This window comes from Coturnix japonica, chromosome Z (assembly GCF_001577835.2).
Source record: "Coturnix japonica isolate 7356 chromosome Z, Coturnix japonica 2.1, whole genome shotgun sequence".
Classification (NCBI taxonomy): Eukaryota; Metazoa; Chordata; class Aves; order Galliformes; family Phasianidae; genus Coturnix; species Coturnix japonica.
Genome location: NC_029547.1, coordinates 16,241,342 through 16,255,509, shown reverse-complemented (window position 1 = coordinate 16,255,509; position 14,168 = coordinate 16,241,342). Strand labels below are relative to the sequence as shown.

The window sequence follows — 14,168 nt, the reverse complement described above, 5'->3', positions numbered from 1 at the left end:
GAACAGCACAGCTGAGTGAAAATAAATATACAGATGGCAACCAACTAATACACTTTAATAGGTAGAGGCATGTGCTTTGCAGAGTTTTCACCAAGAGATATAGCAAAAGAAAGATTATTTCTACTTCTCACACATTATGGGCTATTACATAATAAATGTTTAGTTCACAAACATTGGGCCCCTCACTGCAAGAAAGACATTGAGGCCCTGGAACGTGTTCAGAGGAGGAATACGAAGCTGGTGAGGGGTCTGGAGCACAGGCCTTATGAGGAGCGGCTGAGGGAGCTGGAATTGTTCAGCCTGGAGAAGAGGAGGCTCAGGGGAGACATTACTGCTCTCTATAACATCCTGAAGAGAGGCTGTAGTGAGCTGGGGGTTGGCCTCTTCTCTTGTGTAATCAGTGATAGAACTAGAGGGCATGGTTTCAAGCTGCGCCAGGGGAGATTCAGGCCATTAGTTCTTGGAAAGGGTAGTCAGGCATTGGAATGTACTGCCCAGGGAGGTGGTGGAGTCACCAACCATGGGAGTGTTCAAGAAACGTTTGGATGTTGTACTGCGGAATATGATTTAGCTGGGAAGTACTGGTAATGGTTGGACTAGATGATCTTCTAGGTCTTTTCCAACCTTGATAATTCTGTGATTCTGTGATTTACTGCCAGTAAATATTTAAGGTTGAAGTCACAGCAAACAACATAAGTAGGATAGGACAAAATCAAAATCACTTTATTGTGAACTTGAATTTACCAGACATATAAAAGGACATGTATTGTGAATTTGGATCATCCTCAATGTAGCATGCACAGCTACTCCTCTAATTGTACATATTGCTTTTCTTCCTCACTAATCCTGTGTTAGCATTTGACTTGATGGTGATTTCCATTGAAGATGTAATCCTAAACATTCCCACAGGGCAAGAAACTAAAACTTGAGAAACAAGAGCTTCACTCTGCAGTCAGGCACACCTCACTGTGCCAGCTCACAAAAGTCCTGCCATTTATCTGTGCCGTAGTTTCTCTGCAGAATGAACTACATAAACTTCCACATTAGTTTTTATTTGTTTGCTTTTGTTTTCCTGCTATTTGTTTTTGTTTTTCAGCTTTAGAGTGAGCTGTTGTGGATCTGTTCAGGTAAGTCAAAAATAAGAAAATGCAAGAAAAACTTGAGAAGGGGGATGTATTTACTATAGACACAAAAATTTACTCTGCTTGTCAGAAAAAAATAAATCCATTCAAAATTATACACTAGTATTACCACTTTACAGTGGTATAAAGCATTGAAATTAATGAACTTATCATAGTCTAATGAAGCAATTAAAATAATTAAATACACAAGTAAGAGAGGGTACTAAATTTTGAGAAGTGATCCATTAACCTAGAGCATTGCAAAGAAGTACAAAATACAAAGGCTTTCTATTCCATGTTCTGGTAATTTCTTGGAAAAAGTTTATCAATTTCCTTTTCTCAGTATCTCCTGGCACAGGCACAGAATTGAAATCCGACTTGACAGAAAACAAGCTATACCTCTAGCTAAAGTGAGTCTGTGACCTTTCTACCATATGTAGCCTTGGTGCACTCTTCAGAACTATTCACACATGCCATGCTCCATTACTTCTCTTTCTGTCTGTGAAACCAAAATTCTCTCATCTAAACTAACATGCTGGCTGGGCCTCAGGAGAGGTCAATTTTCTGGTTGGAAACAATTTAAGTTATTTTGACATGGAAAAGAACAAATTCTCCTCCATAAAAACTACAGATTATAAAAATCCTCCATCTCATCTTCTCAGAATTTACTGTTGTGAAATGCCTGATGCTCACATGTTAAGGCCATTTAGGCCTTACAAATAGTACTTGAGCACAAGTAAGATTATATTTCATCTACATAGAATAAAAAAAAAATAAAATTCATGTAGCACAGAATACCAAAATGTTAATTTTACAAATACATATACCTATGTTGTTTATATACATGGCAAATTTCAGAAGGAAGCACAGAATGTTATGTATACTGAAGGGTTTTTTTTTCTCTCATTCACAAATTTTCTATAGTCATAAGACATTTTGATGCAATAATCCACGAAATGCTACTAAAGTAAAGAGAGCATATGCAGACTCTTCTGTAAAAATGGGGCAGTTAGGCCACGGGGAGTCATTCTGGTAACTCTGTAGTCCATGCTAAGTAAGGAGAGATAAACGCTACCACAAATATACACTGAATATGAGCAAAAGCAAAACTTCATAAAATAAGAAAATAGATATTCTTGTTGTATGCTGCTTTCATGACTCAGTAATGAAGGACTGTCTCTGTTTTTCCAAGGTCCATTAAAATCTGCTTACTGCAGCTATAATGACTTACTCTGTAACAAGCCCATTTTCTTTGTACATGATGTGTTGCTGTACAGCTTATGCTGGAAGAGACCATTCAGGTCAAGGGTTCTGTGCAAAAGACCTCTGAAATAATTAGTAAAGAGATAAGAAAATTGCCTTCTGTCAGAGAGGAAAGGTAAGGCTGCAACATATATATGTGCCTCAAGTGTGGAAACTGTCAGTTCCACTGACACTGATGTGGTAAACTGTGTGAGTATGTGGAAAAACACAGCGTGACTTTGCCTTTTTATCCCCTGCCTTTAAGGGTTTCTGTCAAATACGATGTGAGCTAATTCTCTTACAAAGGTGTAGAACAATAATAATAATTTCTTGCTTTCTAATTATCATTTGGTGACAGAGATTGGACGAGGGAAGGAGGTGAACGTCATCTGGGGATATAACAGTAAGAGGGTTTTGTCAGCAGCTGTGCATGAGCCATCAGCAGCTGTGCACACACTCTTCACTGTTTTAGGATAAAATCATACAGGAAAGTATCACTCCAGATGGGAAAGGCTTGTGTATGCCAGCCCTCACCCAGTCGTGCTGCAAAGATATTCTTTCCCATGCTGGTTCTTGCCTATGCTCCAGCCTCCATCCTGATGCATCTCTGTCTGCCATCGTTCTCTGTAAGAACATCATGTTACTGTTACATGGGCATCATACAAACCTTGCATGTTCCAGTGCATTAACAGCATCAGAAGTGGAACTGTTGAGAAAGCCTCTCACATTTGGCACTGAAAATCAGCTCCTCAGAGTCACCTGATTTGCATTGTTCACACTGTGATGCACGGATTTCCACTCTCTGTCAAGTCTGTTTTAAATGACTGTAAATGAGGAGCTGGATGACTGAATAGTGACAAATGCTATTGAATATACTGGAGCTGAGATTAGGACATTTCACTAATTCCATCAATATATTTTTCAGATGCAAAATGAAAATTGTGCTGAGAATCTGTGAAAAAATAATTCTATGTCCAACTCGAAGGATCCCCAGCTCTCAGCCATTTGTGCTTTTACAGGTACACATGATGTTATAGGTTCTGCAATACCATCTGCATAATTCTGTAAGCCACATTAATTACACTTCTAGAGCCAAGTGTGTACATCTCATTTTTCACTGTGGAGATCAAGGTCCTCCTTTGCTCACAGCTTGCAGCTAGTTGGTTACCATTGGCACACCCAGAAGCACCTGATGTCCTCAGATCCAACCTAACCCTAAAGCTCCCCAGATATTAAACCCTACTGCCAAGGCATGCCTGAGGTTTTGGGGCATCTCACTGTCTTTCTTCCAAATGTCCTCAGGACAATTTGTGTAGTGATATCCAATACAACACAACTCCTATTTCCCTTAAGTCTGCTTTTATGCTATGTAGGGGGTAGAAATGCCTCCTGCTTCCCATCCAGCAGCCTGTTCTCTGCCAGCTGCCTCCTGGAGGCTTCTCAGCTATTACTGACATACTAAAGAAAGAGGGAGATGAGCCGAGCATGGCCTCACCATCTCCATTTACACCCAGACTAAGCATCATCCACATATTGGCACATGTGGGAAGCCCTTACTGCACAAAGGCCCACTTGCCATGTCATGCCTGGCACTGAGAGGCCTGTGCCCACAAAGCCAGGCTTCCTGCAGGCTGTTATCCTTCAGAGCTGGAGCTGTGCCCCTGGGCTCACACATCCCGGACCATGTATGGCACGCTTACACTTGGCTGTCTGCTACCAGCCAGCGTTAATAGCAGAGGGCAGGGAATCAGAAGTAACAAATGCTGCCGAACCTAACGAGCAGTTTGTGTGTGAAAATGGATGTCACAGAAAGCTGTCCTGATTCCTCCCACCCCCTTCCCTACTCAATGCTGCACACAAAACAGACATCTCAGCAGCAACGGGAAACCTCTGGCTTTTCTCACATTCCTACTATCCAAAATGCCTCCGCTATCTCCCGGGACACTACCCGGCTGCGCTATCACCTGCCCCCGGTTCTCCTGTCAGCCCACGTCCCGGCTGCACCACCAGAGGCAGCAGGGACTGGGCGGCGATCCCCACCTTCACACATCTTCACTCAGAGCTGTTTCCTGCTTTGGGCCCGGAGCATCCCGCACCCCGACTGCCCAAGGTAAAACACAAACCTCCTCGCTTTATTTAGTTCAATTTAATTTTATTTCTGTTTGAAAACCACACGCCGTCACCCATCGGGCAGCCCCGCACACCGATGGGAAACCCCTGGCCACGGCTCGGGGCCGCTCCGGCTCGCTTCACCGGCGCCGCCTGCCGCCTCCTTGAGCCGACAGGGATGCCGGCCCCCATCCCACCCCACCCCACCCCACCCCGTCCTGCCCCGCCCCGCCCCGCCCGCAGTTCAGCTCCCCGCACTCTCGCCTCGAGCCGCTGCCAGCCCCAGGCGCCCCTCGGGCAAAGCCCGCCCCACCGCCGGCCCCGCCCCGTCCCCTCGGCTCGGGCTCCTCGGTCCCTCAAGGACTCTGGGGCGCTCAATGTCAGGCGGGCGGTGCGGCGCGGCGGCCGGCAGGGGGCGGGCGAGGGGAAGCGGTGCCAGCCCTGTGCGGGAGCGCGGCTCAGTGTCGGCGGCGCTGGCCATGCCGGGCGGCGCGGCGGCGCGGAGCTGAGCCCAGCGCGGCCGAGCCGCTGAAGGGCACGAGAGGCGGCGGCAGCGGCGGCAGCGGCGGCGGCTGAGGCTGAGGCTGAGGCTTACCGCGCGCTCTCCTTCGGCCGGGGCGCGCAGCATGGAGGGCGGGAAGCGCAGCTCCTCTCCCGGCAGTCGGGACGAGGGCAGCGCTAACGCCTTTCCAGCCAAGCAGGCAACCCCGGCGGAGAAAGCCCAGAGCAGCCCCGGCGGCGGCGCGAAGGAGCATGGCAACTCGGTGTGCTTCAAAGTGGACGGCGGCGGGGCCGAGGAGCCCGTCGTGGGCTTCGAAGATGCCGAGGGACCCCGGCGGCAGTACGGCTTCATGCAGCGGCAGTTCACCTCCATGCTGCAGCCGGGGGTCAACAAATTCTCCTTGAGGATGTTTGGCAGCCAGAAGGCCGTGGAGAGGGAGCAGGAAAGGGTTAAGTCTGCTGGGTTCTGGATCATCCACCCTTACAGCGACTTCAGGTGAGCGCGGGGCTCCCGCAGGTGAGCCGGGCAGCGCCGCTCCCTCAAACTTCGGCGGGCTCCGGCCCGGCCTCGCCCCGTCCCTCCTTCCTCGCAGAGTCGCTCCGTGGCCGAAACTTTGCCGGGGGCAGCGTTAGGCTTTAGCGGGAGAGGGGCTGCCGCCCTGCGCTCCGTGCTGCGCGCCCCGCCGGTCCGGCTCGGCGCTCTCCAGCGTGCTGCAGCCGGGGCGATGGCACCGCCCGGGCGGGGAGGCCGAATCGGGGCCTGCGGGAGCGTCCCGGGCTGGAAGGTCCGCGGACGAGGAGCCCAGTGCCTGGGTGCGGCAGGCGGGAGGGAGTTTGGGCAGGGCTGAAGGGTGAGAACTTTGTCCAGCGCTGCGCGTGAAAGTGTGTGATTAGAGGGAAATAGGGCATGAGCTTAGAGTGTCGCTTTCAGAGTGAGTTGGATGTGTGAAAAATCAGAATATTCTTACAGAAACCAGCACAAATAAATTCGTGGGAAGAGAAATTAAAACTATGTCTTAAATGCAGGAATATTTCATTTTACTATATATGCCAGCTGGCTGTCTGCCTTTGTAAATTTACCACTCTCTATGGTATTTGCTAAAGGAACACCAGTGCTGTTAAGCATATTTGATCAAGGACTTGAAGTGGCCGCTTTCTGTATACATAACAAGTGAATCATGTTAGTGACCATCTTTCAGAAAAGAAAAGCCCATCCTGTTCAGTAGTGATATGGGTCTCCTAAGAAAAAGTGGGCTAAAATAGAATGTGCTCTGGGGGAAGTGTGGTAAGCCAGGTTTGTGCTGGACTGTCAGGGTGCTGGGTAGTGAGTGCTACCCACAGCTCTGGAGCACAGTGTGAACAGTGCCCTGGTGCTCCGGGGCGCCTGCCTGGAGGTCCTCTCCAGTGCCTCCTTGCCTGGTTGTTCCAGCTGCTGTGCAGAGGGTCCTCTGCTGCCTTCCTACCATTAGAAGGGAAGCAGCGGGGCATGGCTGTGGCATGTGTTGGGGACAGGGGCTCTGGTGGCCTGTTGTTTCCCTCCTGTGTGCATGAGTAACTTGATTCATGTCAGAGTGACAGTAAAATGAATTAGGCTATTCCTGGATGTCGAGACACTCATTTTGTTGTAAGCTGAAAGTCTGAGTGAGGTACGCAGTCCAGCAGTGTGTTGGGCAGAATGAGGTTACAGACTGTATTTTGCACCCTTCAACTCTTTAAGATGATGTATCAGCTGGTGCTGAAACTCATGTTTTGGTTTCATTAGACAAATGTCTTCTAATGCTCTCCTGATTCCCCCTGTGGGAAGGTTTGGAGATCATAGCATGCGTTTACTTCCTTTATTCTATGACAGGAATAAACTGTATTTTTTCTGAGGGATTTGACATATTTTTATTTTATTAGAACCAAGGTATTTGTTTTTCTAAAGGAAAGTTAATCATTCTTGGTATTTTCTTTGCAGTCTTAGGTGACATGCCATTGTTTAGACCCCATTCTTTACCATTTCATAACTTTTTCAGTAAGAAATTTGAGCTGCTTGTGCTTGTTATTTTTTGTTTGTTTGTTTGTTTGTTTTCCTGAAATAATTGCAGGTGTATGATGATGGTGCTACTCTGAGTGGCAGTATTTATAGAAATGGATGGAGAAGTGCTCAGTAGTAAAGGCAGCTTCCTAAACAAGAATGAGGACAGTTCCAGTCAGTTGCCCCTGACAGTGTCTCAGTGGCAGGGTAAATGCCTTACAAATGTAAGGGTGAAGTTGTTTTGATTTATTGCATTTTGTAAGAATATATTGCTTGCATGTAAAGTATAAGAAGAGGCAGAGGTTTCTCTATGTCAGTGATGTCACATAAAATTTTCTATAAAAATAATAATGTAAAGGTAAGTGGATGAATGTTTCCCAGTATTAAGGTGGGAACACTTAGGGTAGGCTTGTAAATGTAGCTGTGATCAGGATGTGAAAGTGAATATCATGTTAAATTTGGTCACACTTAGGACAATACTGGATTAACCACATATGGGATAGAAAAAACTCTAATGTTCGCTTCTGTGGGTTCTCACCTGGTTCTGTTCCTCCGGTTTTGAGTGCTCCTATGCATTTGCTGCAAGTGTTTTATGCATTTGGCTAGTGATGCACCTAATTCCCTCAGTATTTGTAAAACTTTGCATATTTATTGACACAGCACTGTTTACTGACACTGCACTGTGTGGGGCAGGCAGTGTCTCTGTGCTGTCGCATATCCTTTTTACAGTGGGAGCAGAAATGTACAGATTGTACAGAAACTCAGAGCTGCATGAACCAGTTACTCACATCCTTGCTGGGCTTGTCTGCTTCTATTGCGCTTCATTCTGCCTGTGTTTCAGAGAATATGCTCTTCATCATACATATACCCTAGGAGAATTAAATTCCATAAATATTGCATAACGTTTCTACAAGGGGGCTGTTCTGTTCCTGGTTGTCTGTTCCCAGTTTTCTGAGGTTAACCTCTGATTTGAAAGCTGTTATGTAAACCATGCACCTAATGCACACCCACACCAAGCAAGGACTTCTGTTTATCTCTTCCCAGCTCTGACTGATGCCTCTCTGAGCCTGGACAGCGTTTCTGTGCAGTGGCATGAGTCACAAAAGTGAATTCATCATCAACAATTGTGCTCCTGCAGTCCCACATGCTTTATGTGGGATACCAGGTGCCGTCAGCTGTGCCTGCTCACCTGGGTGAGAGCAGCCCCTGGGTGGGAGCTGCAGAAGTGGTCACAAAACAGAGCACAGAGCGAGAGCAGACCACAGCAACTGGTCCTGCCACTGCTGTAGGGGCTTTTTGCATTTTATAGCAGATTTATTGCAGACCTGGGCTCTGAGTGACTCCTGTATATTACTGTGTTCTGGTGTCATTGGGAATGGACGTGGCAGATATCCCAGATGAGAGCTCAGTGATTAATCATGCGGCGTCCTTAGGCACCTTTCGTGAGCTCTCAGAGTGTTTGCATGCATGTCCCTGGGCCGACGGGTGTGAGCCTGTGACATGTCCATGTCCACAAGCTCGCACAGGAACTCATAGCATTGTAGAGATGTAATTTTTATTACTACATCAGCTAGAGTATCTATAATGTGCGAGCTAAAAAGAAAACAGAGATGCTACCTCCAGAGCCATAAGGTAGAGGAACATTTTAGTGAGAAGGACTGAGTGGGACTAGAGTGCACAAGTAAACACAGCCTGCTCACTATGTTGGTTAAAGTTTTTAGTTTGATGTTTGGGAACAGCATTTGACTGAAAGTGGAGACAATTTTAATTGGCTTCAAGCTGAAGTCAAGTCATACTGACAGGGAGCTGTGTGATGGTGGTAGATGAGGAGGTGCGGCTCTGGCAGTGCTGGAAGCCTGTTTACTATATAGATGGCTACAACGTGTGAAGTCCTCCGCAACACTGCAATAGTCTGTTGCCTTTTTCTTCAGGAGAGCCCCTCTGAGGAAAATCTTTTCAAGGAGCCCAAAGCCTTATTTTAATGATAACAGAAACATGATATTTACATATCCAGTTACTTCCAGAATAATTGTTGCCTGATGCTACTAAATAGGCATTCTCATCTCCTGCAGATTTACCTATCCATAGCATGCACATATACATGACAAAGTGTAAGTCAGAATTGCAATGTGCCTTGGGTTTTTTTTTGTTTTTTTTTTTTTTTGTTTTTAATTATTATATTTGTCTCCTTTTTGAACATGAATTTGACTTATTTTTATTTTTATTTTTATTTTTATTTTTATTTTTATTTTTATTTTTATTTTTATTTTTATTTTTATTTTTATTTTTATTTTTATTTTTATTTTTATTTTTTTTTAACTTGTGTGCACATTTTGGACCTGCCTCTAATATACCCAGTCACCCTAATGTGGTAGATTCTACATGTTATGGGCAGCTCAAATTCATAGTTTTCAAATTATTCCCAGTGTTGATTTTAAACCTGTTCTTCCTTGGGACCAGTCTTCTCTCTGTGTCATACGTATAACATATTTTAAGAAGCTTAGGGTAAGCACTTTGTCCCTCTCATTTGTCACGTCTGTAATGTCTCCCTTGAAGCTAATGAGCTTTATCCTTTTGTGAGCTGTTACCTACTCAGGTTTATACAGAGCAGTACAGTTGGGAAGTAATGCTGTATGTGATTAAGACAAAATGTGTTACATCATCCTTATATGTAATTTGTATAGTTATATGTGTGTAAGGTGAGGTTTGTAAATCACGTTGGTTTATATTAAATAAATCATTTACAAATTAGTGTGGGCTTTAATGGATACATTATTTCAGTGGTCGTGTAGGAGTATGAAATAGCTGTAGCTTTGGAGTCTAAATGTAGCCGTCTAAGTCTTGTGATTAGTGATGATTTTTTTTCTTCATGATATTGAGGCTTTTGAGTTCTTTATTACTAATTCTTCTAATTCCTGTACAAACTGGTTTTTTAAAATTTATTTGTCTTTATGACTATAGTACTGCTTGTCTGGGGCTGTCTTTCATGTATAATTTTCAAAGTGGCACTTTTATATGTATTAAAGGAAAAATCCTAGTTAAACTATTCCTATTACATATGCATTCACTCTTTGTACATCACTAACCATAGGGGAACATTGAGTATCAAACAGATCATTAGCAGTGCTTGGCATTTTATTTATTATATCCCAACATTTTTTTGCACTTTACTTCCTTAAATGCTCAAAAGCATAGAACCACAAAATTGCAACGTTAATTCATTTATATTGCTGGGAAATTCTTTTTGACAATAAGTTATGTATTGCACTTTATAATAGTTCCCCAAGTAAAATGCAACTGTCACCGAGGTAGGTATTGGCAAGTATGAAAATAAGCAACAGAATGTTCTGCTGGAAATGCTTTGATGTAGAATATGGGCCAGAAATGAATTTGATTCTTTTTCATCTTCAGTTACTATTATTTTTAATATTGAGTTATACTCATCATTAGCCATCAGTAATACATTTGCAATGAAATAGGTGATTAAAACTAGCCTCTGGCATTTGTTTTTGCAGAAGCTGAGAGCATGTATGAATGAAAATAGATATGTCAAAGTGTATGCTGTGCCTATGGGCTCCTTAGGTTCATGTTTTTTTAGTCTCTGTTGCGATTTTCTTCAAGAACTGCAACAGAAAGTCTGCTGAATCCACCTGAGTTGGTGCAGCCGCTACTCATCTACACCTCTAGGGGACGTGTGAACGATTAGGATGTTATTTGTGCAAGAAAAACAAATTGTTTCATTTACATTCATTCGCTTGTCTGTAGTGTAGAATTATAGTGCATTGTTTGAGCTCACATCCATGTCCATTTCCCAATTTTTGTCTATTTCAGCTCTGGAATAGCAGTGCATTCGTTGTATTGTCTTTCAAAATTTTAACGTTATGTACTTGAGAATACAAAGTAAAGATTACAGCAGAGAAAGAGTTCAGTAAGTATAAGTCAAAAAGTAAATCCGTTGTCTGTATTCTCTGTACTTTTCATTTAAGCATGGATGTTTTGGAGGTCACCTGCCGCTCCCATAGGGAAGTACATAATAACTTCAGGATACTAAATTTAAGAATATTTAACATATTCACAATCTAAGTAAAAGTAAGTGTGTACATGGTGACTTCAAGATATGTTTAAAAAACAAAACAAAACAAAGATACCAAAATAACCCCACAACCCGCCAGCTACACTGAAGCATACTACAGATCCGGTAGTTAATCTAGAATGTGACTCTTTGAACTTTGACATGGGATGCTTAATACCATGAAACCTCTTGTTTTCTGGTCTATTTTTTAATTTATTTTCTTTTTCCTCCTGTTGTTCTCAATGAGGTGAGAGAAAAAAAATCTTGATAAATTTGTATATAGGTAACAAGATAATATCAAAATTTAGATCTTGTAACATCAGCATCATGCTTGGTCTTGTGGTACTCTTCTTTTTATTCTCATTGGTTATGTTGACAAGACCATGCATTTTTGAATACCTACTGGTACTTTGGTACTTTGTCACCTCATCAAAATATGAAGTGCTTACAGTTTTATCAGTAGAGGTTTTCTCTTCCTGTTAGATTTCTTAGGTTGAATATATGGAGGGAACTGTGAATTAGAATACTGTGTAAACATGTGGCATTGTAAATAAAGGTCTAGATCTAGGATTTGCTTGAGGGGCTTTAACAATTACAAAGATGAGTAAAAGTGCATAATTTATGATAAGTTGCTTAGGCTTTTTATGATTATATAATCAAGTTAAAATTTTAGTGTCTTCATTTCTAATTGTTCAGTCTGGGATAGATATTTCAGAGTATACAGCAACAGAAACCTGTGATACAAGAGGTCACTTAAAAAAAAAACCCAAAAGAGTATGATGAATCTCTGCATTTGCATTTGTCTCTAACTAGATACAGTGACACTGTAGAATTTAATTAAACCTGATCAGCTTTCTTAATCAGATTGGTCTGAAGACAGTAGAAAGCAAACTACTATTTCTAAAGAGGAGGGAAGAATGTGAAAATTTATAGGGAAATTTATTTCATTGAGATTTAAATAATCATTATCCTTTCTCATCTTTGCTTTTGCTCAACAAAATGCTTGAGAGTTGTCTTCTATGTCAACATGTGATCTTGGAGAGAGAAGAAACTCTTAACCTACTTTGCAATGTTTAATTTTTAACCTGACAGTACAGTTCTCGTTAATTGCTTGAAAGTCCTTTAGCTGTCTATTCTCTGATTCTTTCCCAGAGGCATGATTTAATTTTAAAAATCATAGTGTATTCAGCTCTAATTATTGGAGGGCTTGTTCTAGACACGTAGTAAGGTATGTTAATGACCAAAAACTGTATCAGCTGGAGTCAATGTCAGTGCTACCTCAAGGACACTGTCATTTAGCTTTCATAAAATCTCTGCTAATATCTTTTAATCTGATGATGGTCAGATTCAGGCAAGCTGCATGTTGTTGTGAAATAATCTTACTACCTTGGTTTGCAATGCAGCTGGAACAAATCTAGAGTCAACTTGTAATCAGAAAATGTTCATTTGATTAAGGAAGAAATGCAGCCATTATATATTATAACAAGCAAACAAAAAAGCCCCAAAATCATATTGCTTTCCCCCAAACCTTTCCATATTTATGTTTCTGAAATTCCTACAAATTGATCTACAGTATACAGTTAGGAACAGATTTCAGTTCTTACTTTATTAGCTTATGTGCTGTTTGTGTTTGTCATTCCTAATGAAGCATGTTATTTAACAAACAATTTGCTGTGCTATTGGAATTTAGTGTGCTGATGACATGAATACATTTAAATCTCTATAAAAGTCATACTTATTAAATAACCCATATTAAGATATTTTGTTTTCACCTGAAAAGCACAGGTTTTTGCTCACAGCCAAAGCTAACTAGAAATGGTTAGACTGTGCAGGCTAGTATTGTCAGGAATTAATGTGTCTAATTATTTTGAACTTAGGTAATTACAATAAATTTTTTTTAGGCTGCATTTCTTATGTATTATTATTTTCTTCATCCAATCCTTAGTTAGAAACCATTGAAGCATGTCCTTATGTTAAACCTTAAGTATGTGAAAAGCTCTACAGAAATAAAGCATTACCTCACTGTTCATAAACTTGGGAGTCGTGCCTCTACATTACATATGTACTGTTTTCTGGTTGCCTCCAGACTTTTTTTCCTTTTCTCATCAGAATAAATACTGAAGCAGTCCTCCTTTTCTGTTGTATCTTACAGTAACTTCCCAGACTCTTGCTCCTCTATAATGGCATGATTACGCTGACAGGTAGTGTTCTGAAGTGAACTGAACTTTTAGCGTATGTGTAGATATATCACAGGATACTAATTGAAAGTAATTTTTCTGACTTTTTCCAGGTCGCAGCTATGGATACTGTACAGAACCTTTTAAAGATTTGTGCATGCCATAAAATCAATGCAACTTTACCAAAGAGATGGAACATATGGATGGAAGACCAGGGGGGATGGAGTCAGGTGTTCTTATGACTGTTGGGAGGTTTTCTATCAGTGACAGCCAGTTACTGACTTCTGTCTATCTATGCATGTCATTTGCAGAACTTACGATTTGTGACATAGAGAAAATACTCTGAAATCCATAATAGGCAATACCACCTGCTGCCATGCAATGCATACTAGCAGGCTTCTCTTTTCCCCAGATATATCCTTGGATGTAAGTTCCTTGGAATGGTTGTGTATGTGCTCATTTGCATTGATTTCTCAGTGAAGATAACACACTGCCTGTGTGCCTCTGTCACTGCCTTTCACCCTCACTTTAGTGCTAGACCAGATGAACAGTAAAAAGATTTTTTTTTCCTTTTTTTTTTTTTCCTTCCCCTCTCCCACCCCCCCAATTAGGCATTAGTCTGTAAGACAGAAAAATGGGATCAAAACATCAGTGGTAAAGTAAGGCAAGCGTATCCCTCCGCCTTCAGCTGTTCATTGGAGGCCTGTCTTATTACTCACCTTAACAAGAATACTTCAGAGATGTTCTGTTTTTCAGAGCTGGGTGTCCAGTCTTCATGGAAACCGCTATGTAGGTGACTCCTTGAATACTAATTCCTGCTCTTTCTGTCTTTTCTTTAAACAGTTTCTTGTGGTCTAACTTTCAGGTAGTGAAATAGGGCTTATAAACCACAAGCAATTCTCATTTGACAGTTTGCAAGAACATAGTGA

At 42.3% G+C, this 14,168-nt stretch overlaps 1 protein-coding gene across 1 annotated transcript in view; it reads left to right on the top strand.

Annotated features, from left to right (window-relative positions):
- The first annotated feature begins 5,698 nt into the window (after positions 1-5,698).
- The window catches only part of HCN1 (hyperpolarization activated cyclic nucleotide gated potassium channel 1), a 187,365-nt gene continuing 178,895 nt past the window's right edge, over positions 5,699-14,168 (top strand). Inside the window, exon 1 of the mRNA XM_015848649.2 lies at positions 5,699-5,786. Coding sequence (XP_015704135.1) covers positions 5,699-5,786 — 88 coding nt within the window. The remainder of the gene's footprint in view (positions 5,787-14,168) is intronic.